Genomic DNA, 24,805 nt, shown 5'->3' with positions numbered 1-24,805 from the left:
CATCAATCCTTGTGTGGATGGAACTGAAGGAAGAAAGAGGACCACGTGATACAGAAAGAGTGACGCAGTAGAAGAATTTCACATTTTATGCACCATAAAGAAGAAGGTAATGGAACAGAGGAGGAGTGTGGTGAAGAGAGGATAAGGAGAACATCAGACAAAGGTCACACGGCCTTGAAACGAATCTTATGAACTGAGCCCTTGAGGGAAGGTCTGATTTGGGGAGATGGAGGTTTGCTCTGACCCCTATCTGCTGAAGACAAGTCTGAATGTGGCTCCCACAAGGAAAATAGGCGAGTTAGAATGATCCGTCTGTGCGGAGTCATGGATTGCACAGGAGTCCAGAATGCTCCCTTGTGGCTGTGGTGGGAGTTTGGAATGCCAAGCTCCATAAAGCTATCTATGAGGTTGCTCTTTGTGGACCTTTCTCACCCTTGGGGTAAAATCCAGCCCCATGGTTTACCACAGAGCTTAGTGAAATGAAAAGGGCTGCAAGAAGTCTAGAGTGACTCTGGCAGAAAACTTGTACTGAATATGACAGACTATGCTATCAAAAGTCAATAATGCTGGGGAAAGTGGAAGGCAGTAGGAAAAGAGGAAGACCTAAAACGAGATGGCTGGACTCCATAAAAGAAGCCATGTCCTCCAGTTTGCAGGATCTGAGCAAGCCTGTGAATGAGAGGGCATTTTGGAGGGCTTTCATTCATAGGATTGCCATAGGTCGGCGGCAACTTGACTGCACACAACACACATACATGCTATGAAACAGTGGTAACAGCAGCAAAGAAATTTCACTTCTCTATTATCAGCTAGTTCACAACCATCCCAATTGTTTAAGGTACCTTGGTATTTACTAACTCCTAAATTGGAGCTTCTACTGCTTCTCGAACAGGAAATTTTGTGATGCTTTTGCAAAATGTTTTTCTGATAAAATCTCTTTTCAGCATGTTCTGATGGGGATGTTGGTTGAAACGTGGCTCAGGCAGAGAAACACCCTCCAAGAGAAGAAATGACTAGTCCACCATGTATGGACCACTTTGACCCAGTTACCACAATGTACGTTGGAAAAACCCTGGGATCTGTGAAGGCAACCCCTTGCGCTCTGGATCCTTGTCCACCCTGGTGGCTGAAATCATGAAAGGACCATATTAACAAGTCCTTGATGTCCATCAAAAATCTGTCACTGGTTCAGGGCAGTTTCTCTTGGCCACTCAACGAGGCAGTTATCCTTCTCTACTTAAAAAAATCCCTATGGAAAAGCGATGTAGCCAATTTCCTCCCTTTCTCTAATCTGCCCTTTCTAGACAAGGGGATCGAGGGTGGTGGTGGTGGACCAACTCAAGGCTTTCCTGGATAACTCATTTGCTCTGGTTTCTGGTGAGGCTACAGGAGAGAGATGGCACTAGCGGCGCTGATAATCTCTCTCTCGATATAGACAAAGGCCACGTCTCTCTACTGTTCCTACTGGATTTATCTGCAACCTCTGGTGCAGTAAGTAGGCCATGCTAGCTTACTGGCACACTGAAGGCAGAAGTGGGTATCAGGGGCTTGCCCGATATTTGTTTCAATAATTCCTTATGGATCATCCACAAAGGGTTGCTATGGGAGACCAACTATCATCAATGGGACATATGTTCTGTGAGGTTCCACAGGGTGCAATCTTATCTTTAAGCCCTTAGGAGAAATAATTTGTAATTCTTGAATTGGTTGCCATCAATATACTGATGACACCCACCCCTGTATTTCTCTATCCCAATCTCCTGGTGATGTGGTAGAGGTCTTGAGCAAGACCGCCAATCTTGCTGTGGTTAAGTGGCTAACAGGAGTGATCAAACTGAATCCCGAGGTACTGCTGGTTGGGGTCCTGAAGGACCTTGTGCTTCCCACTTTCAAGGGAGTTCAGCTGACCCTTGCTGACTCAGTTAAGAGCCTTTATGTTACTAAACCCAGCATTAATGCTGTAGAGGCAAACTACTGCAACTGCAAAAATGGCTTTCTTCCTACTCTGTTTAGCCTGGAAGATGGCCCTCTACCTAGACTTGACCAATCTAGCCACATGAATCCATGCCACGATAATACAGAGACTAGAGTATTGTGATGGACTCTACATAGGTCTACCCCGGACACTCCAGTTGGTACAAAATGCCACTGCTCAGCTATTAACATGAGCTAGGTAGAGCATACATATTGCACCCATTCTGCAGTCACTCCGTTGGCTTAAGAACATAAGAGAATATAAGAGAAGCCATGTTGGATCAGGCCAATGGCCCATCCAGTCCAACACTCTGTGTCACACAGTGGCCAAAAATCAGGTGTCATCAGGAGGTCTGCCAGTGGGGAAGGGACACTAGAATCCCACTGATTCCCCCCACCCCAACACCAAGAATACAGAGCCTCACTGCCCTAGACAGAGAGCCCCATCTGTACCTTGTGGCTAATAGCCACTGATGGACCTCTGCTCCATATGTTTATCCAGTCCCCTCTTGACGCTGTCTATGCTTGAAGTTGCCACCACCTCCTGAGGCAGTGAATTCCATGTGTTAATCACCCTTTGGGTGAAGAAGTACTTCCTTTTATCCTTCAGTTACGGGGCTCAGTCCAAGGCACTAGCTATCACATATGGCCTTGAATCCTCATATCTGCAGAAGCACTTCTCTTCCTGTGGAAAAATCCCCACCCAAGAATTCACCTCAATATTCCGATTATTGTGACCACACTCTGTCCATGAGCTAAAAACTAGTAGCTGGCGGAAAGAAGGGGGGTGCAAAAAGAACCCATCAGGCTCCAAGATCACAGCACTGAAGTTCTTGGTTATGCCAATGACTGTGAGGGGGGCAGAACAATGGTTGACCCCCCCCACACACACACACCCTGCTAGTACGTCACACTCAAAGCAGACAGAGAGGGAAACGGCAACATTGCTTGAATGTCTTCTCTTTCTCTTAAGGCAGGAGGATTAAAATGATCCCAAAATGGAATGGAATCCCCTGCGCAGATTATACATTTTCAGGCCATGGGGGAGCAGGCTCTCTTGCTGTTACCTTCCAGTTTCTCACCAAGGGAGCACAAGTCATGAAGGTCTGTGCTTCACCTTGTGGCTACATCTTCTCCACGTGGCAAACAACAATGGGAAGAAGACCCAGCCATGAGAACTAAGGTAATACTAATTACCTTAGCTAATCTGCCCTCATTGAAAATGGTTTAGGATAAGTTCTGAGGGTAGGGAACACAGACTGCATGTTTTCACCTTTTCTTTGTTCAGAGTAAATGTTAGAAGAAAATCTTTTGTATTCTTTTTATTTATTTATTAAACTTTCTTATATACTGAATGTTCCAGAGAGTCTCTATATGCACCACGCTTGTTTGGTCTTGCCATCTGAAGTGTGGTGTGTGGTAACAAGTAGGGCCAACAGGTAAGCTTGATATCCTTGGAACATGAGAGATCCAAATTGCAAAGCTGTGATAAACCACTCCAGAGGTAGCTTGCACGACTGTAACAGGAGCTGGGGCAACTAGGCAGAGCCTCGAAATATCTGGGATTTGCCTTGAGCGTGGCTAGCAGCTGTGCAGGTCTGGGAGTAGATGACGGGCACAAGCCACGTCTGCAGTTCTCTCCCTTGCTGCTGACCCCAGCAGTGCTACACGTGCTTGGGTTGCTTGGGTGGGGATCTGGCCCCGAGAGCCAAGCAAAACGGTCTGGAGTGCCACTGGTCAGCAAGTGGGCCAGGGGTCGCCCCTGGGCTAGTGCAAAGCTTTTCTGTCATTGTTCCCTCAAGGTACGGTGGCTTAAACAAAAATAAACAAAGAAAAAAAGAAATTGCACGTCCCCCAAAGCAAAATCACATACCAGTCGACTGCCCATGTTTAATCTCTTCAGCAGTCCGGTCTATAAGGACATAGAGAGACCACACCACGCAAGTGATAGCAATGACGTGGAAAGTCACGGAGCACATGATCTTCCGCTGCTCGCTGGCCGTCATCTGCAGCTTCTCCCACTAGGAAGAAATCCAGATCAAGAGGTTAGGTCGTACCCAAGAGTTGGGAAGCACACCTCCCCTCGGCAGGAATCAACATCCACGGATCAGGGCGGACTGTTCTTCACAATTCAGCAGCAAGTTTCGTGACCTCCGCGTGTGCGATTCTAAGCACAGTTACGCATCTGTAAACCCACTGACTTAACTCTGCTTACGATGCTGCTGTTAATTCCCAGAGTTCTCAACGGGTTATCACGTATTTCCTACTACTATTGTAACAGTTCCCTTTTTTCCTTGAGGAGAGAATGAAACTTGTTAACTTTACAAAATGAATGTCAAACACTCCATTCAAAGGGAAAGAGAAGCCTCGTTCAGACAACTGACACGTCAAAAGCAAGGAAATGGCGCTTAAATGACAACAGGATAGACACATTTCACAGACCACATGTTCATTGGCAGCCAGTATATTGAAGGTTTTTTAAATTCCCCTCTGAAATATGAATTATCGGCCTCCATGCTGGGATGGCTGAGCCTGCCCTCCCCCTCGGGCCTCCTGGGGCAGAACAGCCTCCCGTGCAGCATGAGAAGGGGGACCTTGAAGCCACATACATTTAGAAAGCTCTTTACCTAACAGCCAGGGGTTTAAATTCTGTTATGGATACCAACCGTATATCTTTTCAGTTTGTACAGGCTTTTATTTATTTATTTATTTACACTATTTATACTCTGCCTTTCTCCCTGAGCCTCAAGGGGGATTACACAGTGTGAGTCAGTACAATCAGTATCAAAGACATTTCAATAAACATGTAACGGGTACATGCATGCAAATCTGCAGATTTAAAAACCAGCAGAAATCCAATACAGAGCTGAAGAAATGTTGAAACAGCAATGAAGCAATCCCATGACTGACACAGTAAACAACATCGGAACGACCCAATAGGATCCTACTTATAGCAATCGTAGTGGAGTCTGAGGTCCCTCCCTATCCCTTCACTGATGCCTCTCTGGAGACCACTTCCTTATAGTACAGCCCTCCCATCTGGGTAAAAAGCCCTCCTGAACAATTTGGTTTTGCATTGTTTACGGAAGGCCAGGAGAGGGGGAGCTTTCTCAACCTCTTCAGGCAGACACGCAGAGAACGTGTGTGTACGGGCAGCTGTTGTTTTTTCCCCATGTGTGAGGTGGCACCTACAGAAAGCCCCGTGCAGATGAGGAAAGCTGCCATGACGGAATATAGGGAGAGAGGCGGTCTTGTAGATATGATGGACCAAGCTTGAGAAGAGCTTTGTAGGTGATGTCCTATAACTTGAATTGGGCTTGGTTACTGATAGGTAGCCAATAGAGGGACTGTAGAATGGGTTTTTGTGGCTCTCCTTCCACTCTCATCTCTGTCACCATCTCAAGCACCTCAAAACGATTCTTGAGCTCCAGTGGACCAGAGCATTGCCTTAGTCCACGTCTTCCGGTTTGTACTACAGAACTGAGAGGAGGCTGAAAAGGGAGATAAACTCTTCCTTCTTCTCTTGGATTTATTTCTTCATGCTTGTGCAGAGCCCCCAGGCTCTTCTCAATAAAATCCTCCCCTTCCTTGATTTCCTGAAGGGTGGTGATCCTCTCCTCCAAAAGCCAAAAGCCTGACCAGCTTACACTTTGGACAAGTGAAGTCCATCTTCTCTTCCGGGAGGAAAACAAACATGGCACAGTCCATGCAGGTGACTGGAAAGGGGCCTTCTGTCGACATCATTGCCTTCCAAGTATATTCCAAGAGGACTCTTCTAGCTGCAGCTCCCTTTCCTTCTCCTTCCCAGAGCCCAGATGGCTGTGATGTGCCTCTGGTGAGGAGGAGCCTAATTCGAACAAGGCTCACTCAGGGCCAAGCTACACATGACGAAAGACACTTGCCTGGCAAGTGGATTGAGTGGAGGGCAAGTGAACAGGGAGAAATACACTTGCCATTCAAGTGTCATTTGTCACTTGTAGCTTGGCCCACGGTAGAGGGTGGGGCCAGCAGTTAGCCCCAGGCAAAACAGGCACTCTCCAATTAGTAACAATCCCCCTTTACAATCAGCTCCAACTCAGGCAAAAGAGACAAACAGAAACACCAACTCCAACTGGCACCACTTTAAAGCAGGCTCTACACTCTCACAGCCCGAAACACTGTCCTCCCACACAGTAACCTCAGCAAATTCCCCCAGCAGTTAAGGAAGGCAACACTAAAAGACCCTCCGCTCTAGCAGCTCCCTTCCCTGCTCCTTCTCAGAGCCCAGGTGGCTCCCTTTCATCTCCTTACTTACTTTATACTCAGCATTTTATATTCAGTATTACTCAATATTTTATATTCAACATTTTAATTTTCTAATTAGTCTGCTTCCATAAAAATTACTTAGTTCATCGTAATTACCAGCTACATAGTCAAAAAGGACATTCCATTTCCCCTCAAATTCTAAGATCGGTCTGTTATGCATCTAGGAAGTTAATGTCGCCATAGCTGCAGACTCACACCATTTGTTCATCCACTCAGGGCCAAGCTACACGTGACGAATGACACTTGAACGGCAAGTGGATTGAGTGGAGGGCAAGTGAACAGGGAGAAATACACTTGCCGTTCAAGTGTCATTCGTCACTTGTAGCTTGGCCCTATCAGACGCATCCAGACAAGAATCTGCCTTCCATTTTGTTGCATATACTACCCTCGCCGCCATCACAATTTATTTTAAAAGTTCACTATGTACTTTTGCGATATTACTAGGTACTATATTTAATAACATATTTTTAGGATTCAGCACAAAGTGAAAATTGAATATCTGTTGCGTCTCTTCATGAATTTTTATCCAGTATCTTCTTGCCTTCTTCCATGTCCATGTTGCATCCGTACATCCGCATTTCCAGCACCTTCCACTATAATCCTTACTGGGAGTCATATGCCACCTAAAAACATTTTGTACCAGTTCTCTCTTAACATTTGACAGTCTGTAAATTTGATTTCTTTTGTCCATAAATTTTCCCATCGACCTACAGAGACACTTTCTCCAAGATTTTGCATCCATTTTTATCATACAATTCCTAACTTGTTTTGATTCTGTGGCAGATTGCAGTCGAAGTTTACAGGCTTCTCCTAATAAGTGATGTGAATCTCCACTGATTATTTGTTCAAACGCTGTTTCCGCTCTTTGAATTTGGACACTCATTTGACAATACATCAGCCATGGGATGTTTTTTCCTTGAACATGAATTTCTTGACATGCTTTTATATTTCTTGTTTATCCATCATATATACATAGTTTATATAATCTATTTTATTTCTTGAAATAGCATCATAATAGGCATCTACTGGTGATGTCAATGGCAAAACTGATGGACTTAATCTGTTTCTGAATTGGAACTATATTTTTAGTAGTCCACCTCTCAAAATATGGGTACCATCTTGCATTTGGATAGTTTTTAATGATTATTTCTTTACCCATAAATAGTTTTGAATTCCTTCCTTGGTATCTGTTGTCTCCAACTTTATGTCTTCTGTTTGGATTTATAATCCAATCTGATATCCAAACTAATATGGCGGCCTGGACTTACTTGGTTCTCTTCAAGTACTAACCAGGGCCAACCCAGCAGAGCTTCCAAGATCTCATGAGATCAGGCTATCCTAGGCCAACTAGGTCCAGACCCTGTCAGGTGAACCTCCCCATAGCAGAAGCAACACTTGTGCCTTTCAGAAAGGAGGTCTTAGTGGACATGGTGCAGGTTGCTAGTCAACCACAAAACCACTGTCAGAGTTTAAATCTTTGTGTATGTCCGTAAAAAGCAGGGGGAAGGCCGGGACAGGGCCCTTTCCAGGGCTATTTTGTCCTTCCAGTCCACCCTTGCTTCCCCCCACCCCCCCAAAGGGAGGACTCATTGAGGCCTGGCCCAACAGCAGCCACTCAGCAACCTGTTACCATGCAATTTTTGCAACTCACCCAGGTGCAGTGGTGGCTACTGGACGTCCCAATGTCACACACCTTGGCTGGGCCCAATGGCAGTTCTCCACATGAATTGTGTGACTTGGTTGGGCCCAGTGGCAATTTCTACACAAATCATTCGAGCCACTTGCTACTTCATGGCTTTTGAAACTTGGCCAGAATTTCCCAGGAAGAAGCTGCAAGGGGGAGGGAAGGAGGGAAACCGAAGTCCCACGTAGCACAGCAGTTAAGAGTGCCAAATCAGGACCTGGGACACCCAGGTTTCAACACACACACACACACACACACACACCCCTCCTCTGCCATGGAGTCTTGAGCCACTCGTTCTCAGTCAGCCTGATCTGCTGTACGGGGCGGGATAAAAGCAGGGCATGCAAATAAAATAAATGAATAAATAAATAAATAAAACATACTGATTCAGAACAGCACAGTTTTATTGGAAGCAAACGAACAATATCACAGGTGAAATGTTTTTCTAGATGCTCAAAAGGCCATTGAAGCGCTATGTAATTTGACTTGAGTCTCAGGGAGAAAGACAGACTATAAAGAGCAAAGACAGACAGATATTTATATCAAGTTCCTTTTATAGGGGGGTGATTTGAAAGCGGGCTTTCACTTATATATAATCCCTTATCAGCAAAAGAATCTGTTAATGGAGAAATTTTTTCCTTTCAAAATTATCTACTTTTACCATTTTATTGGTAAATCTGGAGAAAAAATATTTTGGATATACTGGTACTAGAAGCATTGGTAGAAAATGAAAAAGTGTTGAATTTCCAAGACATTATCGCTAACATAGGGAATGAGAGACCTTTTTTGTTTCAAGTTATTCCAATCAATCTGTTTTCCTCCTTGACAAGTCACTAAGAATACGGGCAAACCTAGACAAACAGCCCATCTTCGAGTCTGCCACAGCGAGAGACACGGTACCATTTTAAAGCTTGTTTTTTAACTTTTCAAAACTACATGGGGGGGGGGGAGTCACCCTGTAGTCCACTGCAGGATTGGGCCCCTATGCTTTCAAGATGACACCTTTCAATTCCTGAAGTGCTTCTTTCAGATCTGGACTCATAGTTTAAAAAGAAGTTGTACGGCACTGAATAATGTGTAGCATGTATCTGCTAACATATGCGTGAAAGGGCCCCGGGAGCTGACAAAGAAGCAGTGATATCTCATGTTCTTAGGAATTAAAGCCAGTCGGCAACCATTTCCCTGCACCTACTTTTCGTAAAGGTTTCATTTTGGTTTCCATGATGAATTCATATTTGCAGAGTTCGCAGCACCGCGTGTCTGAGCTCTTGATCCACTGCTGCAGGCACGCCTGATGGACAAAGTGAAGGCTCCCCGTGCAGCGGCACGGAGTGATTAGAGGACTCTCTTCGTCTCCTTCACAGTGGCATATCCTATGGCACAAGCAACGAAGGTCATTAGTTAAATATTTTATTTATTATTTTATTGGATTTTTACCCGCTCTCCCCACAAGCGGGCTCAGAGCGAGTGACAAGAAGTGTAAAAGCCACATTAAAACATATTTACAAGCATAAAATACATAAAATTCAGCACAAGAAAGCAGCAATTCTGCACAGCGGCCCATATGCCAACCCAATCCAATCCATCCGTGGGACGGGGGATGGTACACATTGAGTGAGTCGGCAGACAACGGGGGGGGAGGGGTTTTTCATTCCCCTCTCAACAGGAGACTCGCAAGGGAGCTCCCTCAGGCTCCAACCGCAACCCTATGCCTGGCGGAACATCTCTGTCTTACAGGCCTGGGAGAAAGACGATAAATCCCGCTGGGCTCTGGTTTCTGCAGGCAGAGAGTTCCACCAGGTGGGTGCCAGGACCGAGAAGGCCCCGGTCCTGGTTGTGGCCAGGCAAGCATCCTTGGGGCCAAGGACCCCCAAGAGTTATCAGCTAATCTAAGTAGTCTCTGGGAAATGTATGCTGAGAGACACTTCCGCAGATACGCTGGTCCCAGTCCGCTAAGGGCGTCTGTAGGTTAAAACCAGCACCTTGAACCTAATCTGGAACTCCACAGGAAGCCAGTGCAGGTGATGCAAAACAGGTGTTACAGGCGCCCCATGCAGCATCCTTGTAAGGATATGCGTAGCCGCATTCTGGACCCGTTGCAATTTCCGGACCAGGCCCAAGGGAAGCCCTGCATAGAGCAAGTTACAGTAACCTAGTCTGGAGGTGACCGTTGCTTGGATCACTGTCTTTAGATCACCGGTTGAAAGGTAAGGCACAAGTTGCTTGATCTGATGCAGGTGGAAAACGGCAAATCTAGCAACCACCGTGATCTGGGCCTCCGTTGATAAGGAGGCATCCAGAATCACCCCCAGACTCCTGACCACCAGAGCAAGAAAGTACAACCACTGCCCCAAACAGGGAGGCATGCAGCGGAAGACGGGGACAGCATGGCAAAAGACAGACAGCCTCTGCGTGGGCCACCAGCGCAGAGCCCAAAAGACGGACGAAACAAGCGATGCTCACAGGATTAACAGAAATGCACAAGCGACACACAAAAGCTGTCAAAGCCCAGCAAGTCTCTCACAGGGCAGGCAAGGCCAAGAAGGCGAGCAGGGACAAGAAGAAAGCGGGCAAGGAGATGGGAGGGGGCAAGCCGAAGAACGTGAGAAGAGACTCATCTGCAGCCCACAGGCAACGGCTTCTCACCATGGCTAGTGGTGACGTGCCTCCAGCTGCAGCCCCCCCCCCCACCGCCCCCGCCCCCCACATCATTCCTGATGGTTTCCCCACCTCCAGGAGTGACACTCTGAAATCACAGAAGGCTTCAGCAGTGGGAAGGGGAGGAAAACACGGCGGCCTCTTTGTAATACTGGACGTACTGAAGCAAGCAGGAGTTAGAGGAAGGCGGCGGTTCTTCAACCAACCTGCATGCATCCCCAGACACAGACACAGGGGAGAGAGGGGGGCACTTCTCGGACAACGGGGAAGGGCAGTCCAGGTCACTATCCTTTTCAACCGAGCAAAGTGGCGCCCGCAGCTCACAAGCCTCCAGCCTCCCCGAGGCCCCCTCCTCAAAGACGTCGTCATCCCCCATGTCGTCTGAGCAGAAACCGGCGCTCTCGATCAGCACGCTGGAGGACTTCTCGGACCGGAGGTGGCCTGAGTGGTTCTCCAGCTCATGACCACCTGCACTGGAGTTACGAGAGAAGGAGAAAAGGTAGCGCAGCAGCTTCACGCTCCGAAACATTTCGTGGTCACGCTTGTCGTCCAGAAGGGGGATGTTTACTGCACTTTGCGTGTCACTAGCCCCAGAAGGGCTCAAGTAAAGGGTGGTGAGCGACTGGAAGTAAGAGGGTCTGGCACGATTCAGAGAAAAGGGTCTGAAGCTCAGCGGTTTCTTCTCCATGGGGTAGCATTTGGTAAGCCTTAAATACGGCTCCTGGTTTAGTGTCAGTTTGTCTTCTGGACACGTCTGATCCGCATAGCTAAAGCTTCCAACTGTACTCTGGTCCATGTCGTTGAGGGACTTGGAGAATTTCAGGGATCGGGTGGTTTCCCCATGATTGCACTTGACAGCAAGGACCCAGTCCTGGCCATGAAGATGCCTCTTGGGAGCCTGCGCCGGATCCTGAAAGATTACTGTCACAGGAGTCCCTGGGGACAGAGAATTCTGGCAGACTGGACTTTTCAACACAACAGCAGACTGCACTGGACTGTGATGACAACATTCATAACACACTGCACTGGAACTGCATGCATAACAACAAAACAAAAGCACAGACATTACAAATAAGGATAAAAAGAACGCACAGGTTTGTGAGTGATTTCAATTTCAGCGAGTGGGGAATGCCAAACAGCAAGCAGAACAGAAGCGGCGTCCAAAAGAGCTGCGTTGTGCAGGCTGTCAGTACGGCTGGACGATGCACGCATTATTATGTGACCAGGCCAATATCCCTACTGGGTGAGCACAGTGCTTCCCCCCTCGAAACAGAGGTGCCCCTACTCACGATATTCTCCCCTCTCTGCCCAAAAGGTGCCTGCATTTTGTACTGGCACTTACTCCCTGAAAAAAATCCTGGGTGGGCAAGACTGGTTCCCTCCAAAACAGCTGCCTGCCCCCCCCCCCCGGTCATTTCACTCCTGGCAGGTCTCTGAGCCCCGAAGTGATCTTGCTGGGAGAGAACAGCCAAGGGGAAGGGGCACGGAGCCTGCAGCCCCCCATGCTTTAAGGCCCCCCTCCCCTTACGGCAAAGGGGCATGATGACCTGCTTTGTAAGGAGCTGCCTGCGCTGCTGAAGCGTCTCACTTGGCTCTTAGTGCCAGACTCTCAAACCACTTTCTTCTGGAGTTCTGTTTTGCTGGGGGGGGGGGGGAACTCCCACATACAGGCTGCTTCTAATATCCGTGTTTGCCAAATGGTGGCACACTGGAAGCTGAAAACATTCCCCTTCCAAAATGTCTAGACCCTCCACGGTAAAAGTACGCAACCTTTGGTATTATAAAAGGTGCGATGCAGGAAGTGATGTTTCACTACAACAACAACAACACAACCAATACTTTACCTACAGATGTCCCGACTGGATGGCGTGGCAGACGCTCGAGAGAAGCTGTGGGGAGCAGAAACAGAGAAAGGGCTGCTAGTCTGCAAGAGGAATGACACTTCCTTGGAGCCTTGGGCTAAACACGGTGCGCGAGACGGTTATGTACAGAAAGAGGCAACCCTTCCCAATTTACCATTGTCTTTGAAATGGAAATGGTTAGCTTTCAACTGATATACAGAACACTAGGTTATGGAAATTAAACAAACACTGGAAGAATATGATCTTGAACACGAAACGGGCACATATTCCAAGAGAAATCATGAACGGCTCGATAAAAGCACTTAAAGTGACTCGGCCAACGCAGAGATGGTTCCAACCACGGTGACCTGCTGCTCCAGAAATCAACGGGGGCTGCAAGCAACTTGGTAAAACGTAACAGTCACCCACGTTTCTGCTTGTATTTTGATTAAAATGTCTGCTAAGACACCAAAATAGGAGACAAGAGAATAATAATGCATTCAGCAGATGATGTACGCCAAACCTTACTATTGTGCAAACATACCAGGATGGTTTAACACCATTAATTTCAAATATGCTTTGCAGGTGGGAGATAAATCAATCCAGTTTCTTCTACAAGGCACAACAAATTATTTTGGCTATTTATTTGATTTAATTTATAATCTACTTTACCCACAAGCAGGCTCAGAGAAGACAAACAACGTAATAAATACATGTAATAAAAACATACAATAAAGCACTAGTAGCAATTAAATATTGTAATAAGACATCTTAGAGCAGCACACATTGCATCCCACATCTCAGACTTCATCAGAGTCTGTGGGGCAGGGTGGCCAAGAACTATTTAATACAGGGTTGGGGGGCATATATGGCAGGAGGCCGGTTGGGTTATCCGCCTGTTTCTACCACCATAAGCCTGGCAGAACACATCCCTCTTACAGGCCTGGTGAGACGCTAGCAAATCCTGCTAAGCCTGGGCCTCCACGGACAGAGAGGTCTACCAGGTAGGTGCCAGGGCCGAGAAGGCCCTGGCCCTGGCTGAGGCAAGGCGAACTCCCTTGGGGCCAGGGATCAACCGCAGCTGTTTATCTGCTGACCGGAGCAACCTCTGGGGAATATAAGGTGAGAGACGGTCCCACAGGCCTTAACCTTTAAAACCCTTACTGGTCCCAGTCCACTGAGGGCTTTAAAGATGAAAGCCAGGACCCTGAACCTTATCCGGAATGCCTCTGGAAGCCAGTGCAGCTGGCGCAGGACAGATGAGTATGTGACCAGAATGGAGTCCCGTTCAAAACACGCTCAGCCGCTGTCAGGATGCTGGCTGCATCCGCCACACCCGTATCTGAAGGGTGGGGCTGGATGTTATGCTGATCTGTTGCAGCTGTGCCTCTTCACTCTCACTGCACATGAATCTGGTTGTTCCTGGAATTCTCTCTCTCAGGCTATGCTTGCTCCTAGCCGCTGAGAAAGAATAATAATGACAATAATAACATTCATAACCTTGAAACCCTCATAACCTTGAAACCCTCCCCTGCGTAGGTATTTCTCAGCGGAATCAGCCAGCCTCTAGGAAGGGGGGGGGGGGATGCCAGCCGGTGAATGATGCATGCACTTGATACTTGCTTGTGCTTCATTCCCGACAACGAACCCAGTTAAGAGCATGACACTAGCAACTTTTCAATAAAGCTTTACTAACACAGTGGAGTCTTTTGGGAAGCCACAGCCGCATTCTGGACTCATTGTAACCTCCAGAGCGTGCCCAAGGGCAGCCCAGCATAAAACGAGTTACAGTAATCCAGCCTGGAGGGCACTGTTGAGTGGGTCGCCGCTGCCAGGTTGCAGGCCGACAGGCAGACCAAGACAGAAGAATGCAGCTGCTGGCAGCTGACGAGGAGGCATCCAAGATTATGCCCGGACTCCTTACCATCCGTACCGGCTACAGCAGTGCATCGCCGAGGGCTGGGAGCTGGATCCCCACACCCGACAGCCCGCAGCCCAGGTGTGAGGCCTTTGCCGGGTCGACGGTTTCAACCACCCAGTCACAAAGCCCTGGACAGATTATCCAGTGCAGAGTCCGGCCAGGCCAGCCGTCCATCAACAGATAAAGTTGGATGTCATCAGCATACTGATGCCAACCCAACCTGAAACTCCACAGTGGCTGGGCAAGGGGGGCACATATAGATGTTGAATGATCACTGGGAAAAGAACTGTCCTTGTGGTGTTAATCTTGTTGACAGTTACCACAAAGCTCAACCTGGTAACAAGATTATCTCTACCACAGTGCATGGCAAACATCTTGGGGATCATGAGGTATTCCAGAGAGGAGAGAGGGGGGGGGGAATCTGTGGGGGGTGAAGTGAAAGAAGCAGAAAAGAAATTGTGTCTTCTATCTCACTATTGAAAAATGCCCACCTCTCAGCGACAGGGTATGGAGGAATTCTTGGAACCAATGAAGAACAGATTCGACCACAAGCGCGTGGATAAAATCAAAGAGAGTCCAGTAGCACCTTTAAGACTAACCAATTTTATTGTAGCACAAGCCTTTGAGAATCACAGCTTTCCCCGCCAGATGCTTCGTCAGAGCTGTGATTCTCGAAGGCTTGTGCTGCAGTGGAATTGGTTGGTCTTGGAGGTGCTGCTGGACTCTTTTTGATTTTGCTACTACAGACTAACACGGCTAACTCTTCTGGAAGCGCGTGGATGGATCAGTCGCCGGACGAGAAACGGCTGAACTACTGATGGTCATGGATGGCTCAGCACAGAGTGGAATTTCCACCACCTGGGAGGGATGCGCAGAATAAGACTGCTGTTTCCTCCTTCCCTTCCCATCCCAGTCTACCATCAGTACGCAGCCCCCCCCCCCCCCCGGCTCCTGAGGCTTTGCTATACATGGCCAGCTTCACGCGGACACAGGAGTTCAAGAGCCTGGTAAGTCAACTTGCCAAGAATTGCCATAGGCTGAGATACAAGTCCCAAAAGGTAACTTAATATTGGGACATTTTATCATCTTCCTAATCAAAATTTGGAGGATGATCTTGAAACAGAGAAATAAGGGAGGCAAGTAGAGAAGCGAGTTGTGTGACAACGGGTGACTTCAACTATACTCACACTGATGAGGTTAATGCCATGAATACAGACAAAATTCCTAGATATTGTAAATTATTGTGCCATGACGCACTTGGCCACGGAGCTGACACCACACTTGTTCCTGAGCGGATGCTCAGGGGTGGGGCAAGATGGAGGAGTTGGGAAGAGGGATCACAGAGATCACAATTCAACCCCGATGTGAATACAAGACTGCCCAGAACCTCCAACACAACCATCTTTGACTTCTGAAGAGGAAACAGTTCAAAAATGAGGGATGAGCCAAGAAGAAGCTGAACAGGAGAGCTGGGAGGGTACGGAGCCACATCCTTTCAGAATGCTTGGCAATTATGTAAACCCACAATACTGAAAGCTCAGGCAGAAGGTACACTGAAGATGAGAAATGGTGCCACCAAACCTAAGAGGATGCCTGCCCGGTTAATTAGAAAAAAAAACCCCAAGGGAGCCATAAAAAGGAGAAGGCTGACCCAACCAGGCGAGTCAGGAGGAGCACCGGCTCCAGCAAAACCCCCCATGTAGGTTAATGATCAGGCGAGCAAGAAAAGAATATAAGAATCCGCCCTGAGCCTGCTGGAAATGTGGGGAGTAGAAACAAGAAATGAAGGCTATCCCCACAAATTGTACCAACAGAAAAGAGAGAGAAATTTCTCGTGGGAATCAAACCAAGAATTAATATGCTTTTTATATGATATTATAAGGTAATTTCAAAGGCAATTGCAAGAAAATTATACAAACTGTTTATATACAGCCAATAAAGATGTCCAGAGAGTCTATCATCTGTGTGTATTCCTTAATGTGTATTCCTTATATCACGGTGTGCAGATGAGTCTTCACAAAGTCTTCTCATATAAATGCAGCTAAACAGCTTCTCATATGCATTCAGCTTGGAATATAATCACAAAAGTCTTCTCATATAAATTCAGCTAAACAGCTTATCATATACATTGCCACGCCCAATCTGGGGCCGGCTACAAACAGATTTCGTCCCCTTCTTCAGGGGCGTGGTTTATAGCTGTAAAAAACAACATTCTTACTTTAATATACAATAACCAACATTTAAGTATTATTGCAATCCCCCAAGCGGAACTGACCTGTTGTATTCATACAGCATAGGGTATTTGAATCAATAATTATAGTGGAAACGTGTGTCTCCAGTATCACAGTCACAGCAGCTGTATCTTCTCCTGCTTGTGGCCAAACCCTTCAACTGCGGTTTAAATCACATACTCATTAACCAATCTCAAAACTTTAAAGCAACATAACTGATTATAAAAAACAATTCAATGAAAGTTCCGTATTGTGGCCGTGCGGTCTGATCGTCTGCAGAAAGACAATCCAAAATGCTTCCCTCCTCAGTAGCTTAATTTGATTTGCATGTCCCTTAGTTACAACCTCCAGTACCGCTACTTTAAAGGAATTTTCTTCATGACGATGCTCGATAAAATGTTGTACCAGGGGTGCTTCCATTACTCTGTGTCTAATTCTAGACATATGTTCAAAGATCCTAGTTTTCAATGGTCTTATCGTACAACCCACATAAAAAAGAGCGCAGGGACATTCAAGTAAGTATATCACACCCGATGTGTAACATGATGCAAAGTGTTTAACTGTCAGTTTCCGTTCCTTAACAAAAATCTCCTTCCCCTCTAACATAAATTTACACAAAGTACATCGGCCACATTTAAAATTTCCCACAGGTAATGATGTTTCCTGAAGTTGAGTGCGCATCATAGCATGAACTAAATCATCCCTTAGGCTCCTGGATCTTCGTAAACCACATAACGGTGGTTGTTCACATCCCGCAATCTCCTCAATAAGGGGCCAATGGCGAGCTACGATTCTTTTAATTTTATATGCTAAGGGTGTGTAGTACAATGCCCATCTAATTCTTTGATCTGGTAGGGCTTCCCGAGTCTGAAATAGTACAGATCTATCTATAGCTCTAGCCTTAGAAAAGGCTAGACATGCAAATCAAATTAAGCTACTGAGGAGGGAAGCATTTTGGATTGTCTTTCTGCAGACGATCAGACCGCACGGCCTCAATACGGAACTATCATTGAATTGTTTTTTATAATCAGTTATGTTGCTTTAAAGTTTTGAGATTGGTTAATGAGTATGTGATTTAAACCGCAGTTGAAGGGTTTGGCCACAAGCAGGAGAAGATACAGCTGCTGTGACTGTGATACTGGAGACACACGTTTCCACTATAATTATTGATTCAAATACCCTATGCTGTATGAATACAACAGGTCAGTTCCGCTTGGGGGATTGCAATAATACTTAAATGTTGGTTATTGTATATTAAAGTAAGAATGTTGTTTTTTACAGCTATAAACCACGCCCCTGAAGAAGGGGACGAAATCTGTTTGTAGCCGGCCCCAGATTGGGCGTGGCAATGTATATGATAAGCTGTTTAGCTGAATTTATATGAGAAGACTTTTGTGATTATATTCCAAGCTGAATGCATATGAGAAGCTGTTTAGCTGCATTTATATGAGAAGACTTTGTGAAGACTCATCTGCACACCGTGATATAAGGAATACACATTAAGGAATACACACAGATGATAGACTCTCTGGACATCTTTATTGGCTGTATATAAACAGTTTGTATAATTTTCTTGCAATTGCCTTTGAAATTACCTTATAATATCATATAAAAAGCATATTAATTCTTGGTTTGATTCCCACGAGAAATTTCTCTCTCTTTTCTGTTGGAAATGTGGGGAGGGCAGAATAAAAATCGAAAATAAATAAATAAATAAATAAATAAAGAGGCACGCAGTTAAAAGCATGAAGACAAAAAACAAGCATTTCTTTCAATATATCAGAAACAAGAACCTCTCCAGAGAGATGATGGGGCCCTTAGAAAACCAAGGGCCCAGAGTATTTCGGACGGAAACAGGTTTTGATCGCAGGAGAAGAGAAAAATTCCGTTGCATCAGTTTTCCCTGTAAAAAATGTGGGGCAGCTAGTTACACGGCTGCTTTCAGGAACGTTATTGGAAGAACAGAGTCGATCAGCAGTGACTAGAGATGAAGTTCTTGTACTATCAGTGCAATCCTAAGCAGATTTACTCCAGTGTAAGCCCACTGGCATCAATGAACTTAGACCGGAGTAGCTCGGCTTATTATTGCACTGTTAGAACAAATTAAAAACTAACATGTAATCACTAGGCCTTGGCAGAGCTTCTTAAGAAACGCAAGCACGAAATCACAAGCTGACAAACTGAACTGTAAAGAGCTCAAAAAGATGTTTCCGAACTAAGAGTGGCTCACAATGTGGCAAATTAGTGTAAAGTGTGCAAAATAAATTATAAAAAACGAGCTGGAAATACACAGAGAAATCAGTTTTGTTTTGTTACCACCGCTTCTGGAACAAACAGTGAATCAAATCTGGGAAGCCAAGTGAATGCCTCCCCACCAAAAGAATTTAGGCTCTTGGCCGGTAGGTCACTGTGGAGAAAGGTGCCGCTGGGCAGGGTGCACGTGGTCTGCTCTCGCAATTAAGACCGCTGGGTTACTTAGTCCTTCACTGACCTTGGACAGAAGGTGGGGTGGGTGGGTAGTGATGCTTCTCCAAAAGAGTTCTCCTTTCCAAGCGGCCCCTGCTCCAAAGATTCCTGGCATGGAGTGTGTAGGTCTCCCCAGTCAGTGGTCTTGGGGGACTTCAATTTACATGCAGAGAATGTCTTGTTAGGGGCACTGGGTCTCTCCCAGCTTGTGTGGGCTCCAATACATGAAGCTGGCCAACAGGAGATTTGATCTTCTGCACAGGGGTTGATCTGGAGTCTGCGGTTTTCGTGAACCAGGGCCCTAGTCAGCGCGTTTCCTCGTTAGGGCGGGGTTGAAGTTAGCTGTCCCCTCTTGCTTGGGCAACAAGCTGATTTATGCTCACCCGTGGAGACTTACGTTTACAGATCCTAATGGATTCCAGAATGCGTTGTGGGATTTCTCTGGGCCTGTTGACAGCTCGCTCAATGGGCTTACTGAGTCCTTCAACAGGGGTCTTCAAGAGGCCATCGATAGAGCTGCTCCCCGATGCCCTCTTCGCCCTTGGTGGCTCCATGGTATAACGAGGAGCCAAGAGAGGCTAAGAGGGCACTAAGGCAGCTAGAACATAAATGGTGCCAGTCTGGTGACGAGACTATGAGGACACGTGACAGGCTCAGTTGAAGGCCTATGAAGTGGCAAAGTGGTACTTTCCCACCTCCGTTGCATCCACTAGTTTGGGTCCAGGTCAATTGTTTAGATTGGTTTGGCACTTAACTACTCCTTCTTACAGTATAAAGCGATAGATGATTCCATTTTTAACTGTGACTTCTTGGGGTGCTGAACAGCTGGTAAGCAAGAAGTACCCCATCTATCCTTAATTCCCAGTGAAAGGAGCATACAGTCAATGCCAGCTATAGTTTGCACTGGCAGTCGGTGGAAGGTGAAGGATTCACAAAGGGTAACAGCAACCCCTCCTCCTCGGCCACTGCAAGGAGGGTGGAGGGCCACACAGCCAGGCGTAGTTCGGACTGACCCACCGCATCATTTTTCTCCAGCTAAGTCTCTGTTATGCAAGCCGCATCTATTTCCTCTTCCTGCAACAATGCAGTAAGGCATGCAGCTTTTAAGGTCTGGCATTGCTTAATATTAGTGTAGCAATAGAGGAAGTGGTGGCTGTTGCCCTTACTGTTAGAGCGCTAGAGAGGTTAGATAAGCTCTGAGCATCTTTGCTCGATGCTGGCCACCTTTGATCAATCCCATTCCTGTATCTCCCGGCTCCCATCTGCTACAGAATAGTACATTCACCGTAAGAAAGCTAGTAACTGTGCGTATATACCACTCTTCTAGACAGATTAGTGTCCAACCCAAAGCAGTGAATAAAGTCTGTGTTGTTATTATCCCCACAATACAGCTGGTGAGCTGGGGCTGAGAGGAGTGGCTGACCCAAGGTCCACCTACTAAGCTCATGGCAGTAATGGGCTGCCAACTAGCAGAGTGCTGCTTCACAGCCCAACCCCTTAACCACTATGCTACAGCAGCTCACAGACGTACCCCCAAACCCACATAGTCACATATTCAATATGCAAGTGGTCACAAAAACTCAAATGACTGTGGAGAGCTCCACTCATGGTGTATTTAGGTAAACGTGGTGACGTTTCCATCCCAGGGGCTCCTGGTAACCAGGTATGCAATTGGTGTTCTTCCTCTCCTCTAGCATCCTCCATCTGGTATTATTATTACTAATTAGATCTGTAATCTCCTCTCCCCCCAGGTAGGCGCAGAGCGGCTCACGTGCATAAAAACAATACAATATATGGTACAGGTGACGTCCGTGCCCCAGCTGCGCGCCTCAGGCCAAAAGCCAGGGGTCACACGAGCCCTTGTGCTCTTGCCCTTCAGCCTGTGCCTCCTGCTTAAGGCCTCCGTTAAATGCCCACCCCAGCAAAGACCTGTGAACGAGCAAAGGAAACCAAGGGAGGAGCCTGCGCCCAGCTGGCCATATCAAAGGCCAGCCATCCATGAATGCTGCTGTCCCTCCACGAGTTCTCCCCGCACAAGGCATTTCTTCCCTGCCTCCTCCTGTGGGCAGTGGGACATCAGGAGGCCTTGGCCACGTAGGCAGACAGCGGTTGGCTGTGCCCCAGCATGCCGCTCCCAGAGATGGCAGCAGGGTGCCCTTCCCTGATTGGTGGGTGTTGCCAGGGTCCCTGGAGACTCCACTGCACTCACCATGAGGCCGGAGCCTCAGAGGGGGGTGTTTTTTGTTTCTTTCCTCTCTGCAGAACGGCTGTAGGATGGTGACTGGGAACGCCTGTGCCATGGCGGAGCTCCGTCTGTAGCTGCGCTGTAGCCAGCGGGCCCTCAGGATCGTACTGTCCAGATGGCCTTTCCACCTTTTTCCCCACCAACTTGCTTATGAAACAGCTTGTAACCAACCATATTGGCCCACGCAAAATCCAAAACTAAAACCAAAATCCAGGTAACAACTATTTGGGGATGGGGGGGAGGGGGGCAACCAAAATGATACAACCTCTTAGCCTGACCTGTGAGGGAAAAGTGGAGGAGGAGAGAATGGGGGGGGAAAGCCCACCTCGAGTCCTGATCAAGGAGAAAAGTGGGATGTAAGTTAAAAAATAAATACATGAACTGTAAATACATGAAAATAAATACCAGAACTCTTCAGCAGGCCAGACGTTTCTCAAGCCACTGTTCTCTCCCTTAATCCCATAAGCAGACCACATGCATTCCACCTGGTGGAGATTTTTAGCCTGGAATCCACGGACAAAACAACTTTTTGCCCACATTTAGGACAGTCTTTCTGGCTACTCTCCTTTAACATACAAGTTTTACATGCTACCAGGTGTCATTTCGCCATACCAGGTATAAAACACTTGCAGCGCAAGACGCATTGCCCACACACACATGTACACACATATCTTGGCACTACTTAACTGATCATAAAAGTTATTGTATGTAGTTCATCCTCATTCTGCTTATTCATTTATTAAAATTTATTGATCTTAATTTGGTCGTTTCATCTGGCCATTAGGCCATTTATGGTATTCAGGAGACACAATCAAGAAATTCTTTATTTTAGAAGGTTACTGAGACCACGTTGCAAACAAAATTGCTTTGTGCACTGAAATGAATCCTGCACATTGCTGTTACAGCCAATGCGTGTAGTGAGGACGTGTGTTTTTTGTTTTGACTGTCTAACTAAATCTGTGTTGCCAAGGAGTAAACATTTAGTCAAAGCCTTGGGAATCCCCGTGCTGGGACTGGTAACAGATCCCAAAGGCGAGGCCTGCTTGTAGCTGGGAAGATGCCAGGAAATATGAGAGGCTGCAGATTAACATCCTGCGAACAACTTTAAGGCATGGAGTAGATTTGCAACAAGCGTGACAAAACCGTGTAGAATCCCTGGAGTCTCCAGTTAAAGACAACAGGTAATGTGAAAGGTTGAGACCCGCAGACGGCCAGTCCGAGTAGACAACACTGCCTTTAATGGACCAAAAGATCTGATTTTGTGCAAGTCAGCTTCACGTGTTCTTTTATTGGCTGAACAACAAAAAATGCATCATTTCTGTCTTAGCATATAAAACTGCACTATTAGACATATTTGTGGAATTTAAACATATAAATATCTTCATTTTGTGTAAGAAAAATTGCAAACATACTTCAGAAAGAGCTGCAAACTGTTATACTCTACGCCACCATAGCACAAGTATCTTTAATATTTGCCATCTGAAAGGTTGGAAAAATAAAACTTGAAGGTAGAAAACAAATTCTCTAGTAAACAAAAGAAATGTATTTTTTGGGTGCAACTTCTCTCATAGAGTCACAGAAGATAGAACTGCCACCATGTTTGGATATTAAATGCTATTGACTGAAAATACTGAACTAATCTTTGAACACATCGCAGCATATTAATTGTTGCCACATTATTTATAATTAAACAAAAAATCTTGAAAATACTCTATTTGTCTCTACAGTATGAAGGAGAAAATAATTCATAGTGATTTTTTCAGTGCTTCCAAATTTTATATCAGAAAAATTTGGGGAGGAGAGACAATCTGTAGAAAACAAACCAAAACAATTTTTACGCCCAGGGAAAATGTCAGGGAACCACTACAGCTTGAATGTTTGCCCCGGGGTGTGTGTGTGCGTTTGTGTGTTTGTGTCAAATAATAGCTTCCTGGTTCCGTTTCAGAGTGCAAATCCCACATTAGAAATTTAGGGGAGGGGCTACGGCGGAGTGGCAGAGCATCTGCTGAGCATGCAGAACTCCCCAGATCCAATCTCCAGAGTCTCCAGTTAAAAGGACTAGCTAGCGGGTGATGTGCAAAACCTTTACCCCAGAGAGCCACTGCCGGTCAGAGGGGACAAGGCTACCTCGACAGACTTGTGCCCCAACTCAGCAGGCGCAGCTTCCTGGAGGGAGTTCCCTCCGTGACCCATCCCATAAATTATGACGGCCCAGATTTTCATTGGAAGCAAGGAAATATTTACAAGGAGTGGCATGTGGTGTTCATTTAATTACAATCTTTTCAAAGTGTTATTTAACATAAAAACTGAAACATATTTTTAGCGTTAAAGGGGAAATGCACTGAACCAATACAATACCAATACTTAGTACAATCAAAATTTCTTTTACTACTTAAATTTTTACGGACATTTGCAAAAAGATTTTTCAACAAACAACTCAAAGAGTGCTGGGGTACCCAATACCCATCCTAACAGGTAATGACTCAAGTCATTCCTCAAATAAGATTTTTTTAAGTATGTGGAATGGAAATGCAGTTATATTCTTAGTTCTAACTTTATCCAAGACAGCTTAAATGTATATGATGAGCTCCCGGAACCAACCCACACGGCCCTTCCCCCCAGCTCTGCCATTTCTCTGTTCCATTTCTAACTAGATAGCAGTGACGGGGGGGGGGCAGGGCCCCAAGCACCAGGGGAGGGGGCGGGATACAGATGTGTAACGCAAGGCAGGGGTGTGTTACAGGTCGACTCCCAGAGTCTCCAGTGAATTCTGCAAATAAAATTGCTCACATCCATCCCAACTGAGATGCCATTCTGTACTACAGAAAGTGGCTTCTTCAGCATGACAAACTTTACATCAGGCTTTCTGTGTATTCAACCCATGAGGATTGGATCCATTTTATTCATGAGTTCTGCCCCACACGGCTTCGATTCTTTAATTCTACACTTTGAGGGAGTTGAACGGAAATGGCGTCTGTTTTTTATTTCAGCACTAGAAAAATGCCCCGTTTCTGCTGCAGGCTTTGAAGACATGTCAGTTTTGTTAGCGGATCAGCTAAAGATCAGGTCAGTTTCCTTAGCTGATTGGCTCATACCAAAGAGAGCAAGTTTGGCGTAGTGGTTAAGAGCGACAGGACTCTAATCTGGAGAACCAGGTTTGATTTCTCACTCCTCTCCTTGAAGCCAGCTGGGTGACCTTGAGTCAGTCACAGCTCTCTCAGAGCTCTCTCAGCCCCACCCACCTCACAGGGTGATTGTTGTTATGGGGATAATAATGACATACTTTGTAAACCCCTCTGAGTGGGCATTAAGTTGCCCTGAAGGGTGGTATATAAGTCGAATGTTGTTGTTGTAGTTATGAGGAGGAGGAGGAGGAGGAGGACCGGTCAGTTTCTTCAGATGACTGCTGAGGAAACTTACAAGGGTTTTTGGTCTTTTTTAAAAGGGCACTAGGGTTGCAATGTTACAGTTTAAATTATT

General features: G+C 46.2%; 1 protein-coding gene across 5 annotated transcripts in view; it reads right to left on the bottom strand.

The window, feature by feature from the left end:
• LOC129333178 (uncharacterized) overlaps positions 1–24,805 on the bottom strand; it is a 67,020-nt gene that overhangs the window by 5,970 nt on the left and 36,245 nt on the right. For 4 of the 5 annotated variants that reach the window (XR_008597403.1, XM_054984651.1, XM_054984653.1 and 1 more), the window contains exons 3-6: positions 12,470–12,510; positions 10,828–11,652; positions 9,156–9,336; positions 3,848–3,995 (exon numbers count right to left, since the gene is read on the bottom strand). Coding sequence is in view for 4 of the 5 variants with exons in the window: in XM_054984651.1 (XP_054840626.1) it covers positions 3,848–3,995; positions 9,156–9,336; positions 10,828–11,652; positions 12,470–12,510 (1,195 nt within the window). In the remaining variant the exon portion in view is untranslated. Of the gene's footprint in view, positions 1–3,847; positions 3,996–9,155; positions 9,337–10,827; positions 11,653–12,465; positions 12,511–24,805 lie in introns of all 5 variants that reach the window. The other variant, XM_054984655.1, reaches the window with a different exon arrangement.

The sequence above is a fragment of the Eublepharis macularius genome, chromosome 7, assembly GCF_028583425.1.
Source record: "Eublepharis macularius isolate TG4126 chromosome 7, MPM_Emac_v1.0, whole genome shotgun sequence".
NCBI lineage: Eukaryota > Metazoa > Chordata > Lepidosauria > Squamata > Eublepharidae > Eublepharis > Eublepharis macularius.
Note: the sequence above shows the minus strand (reverse complement) of the source record. Positions and strands in the feature narration are given on the sequence as shown.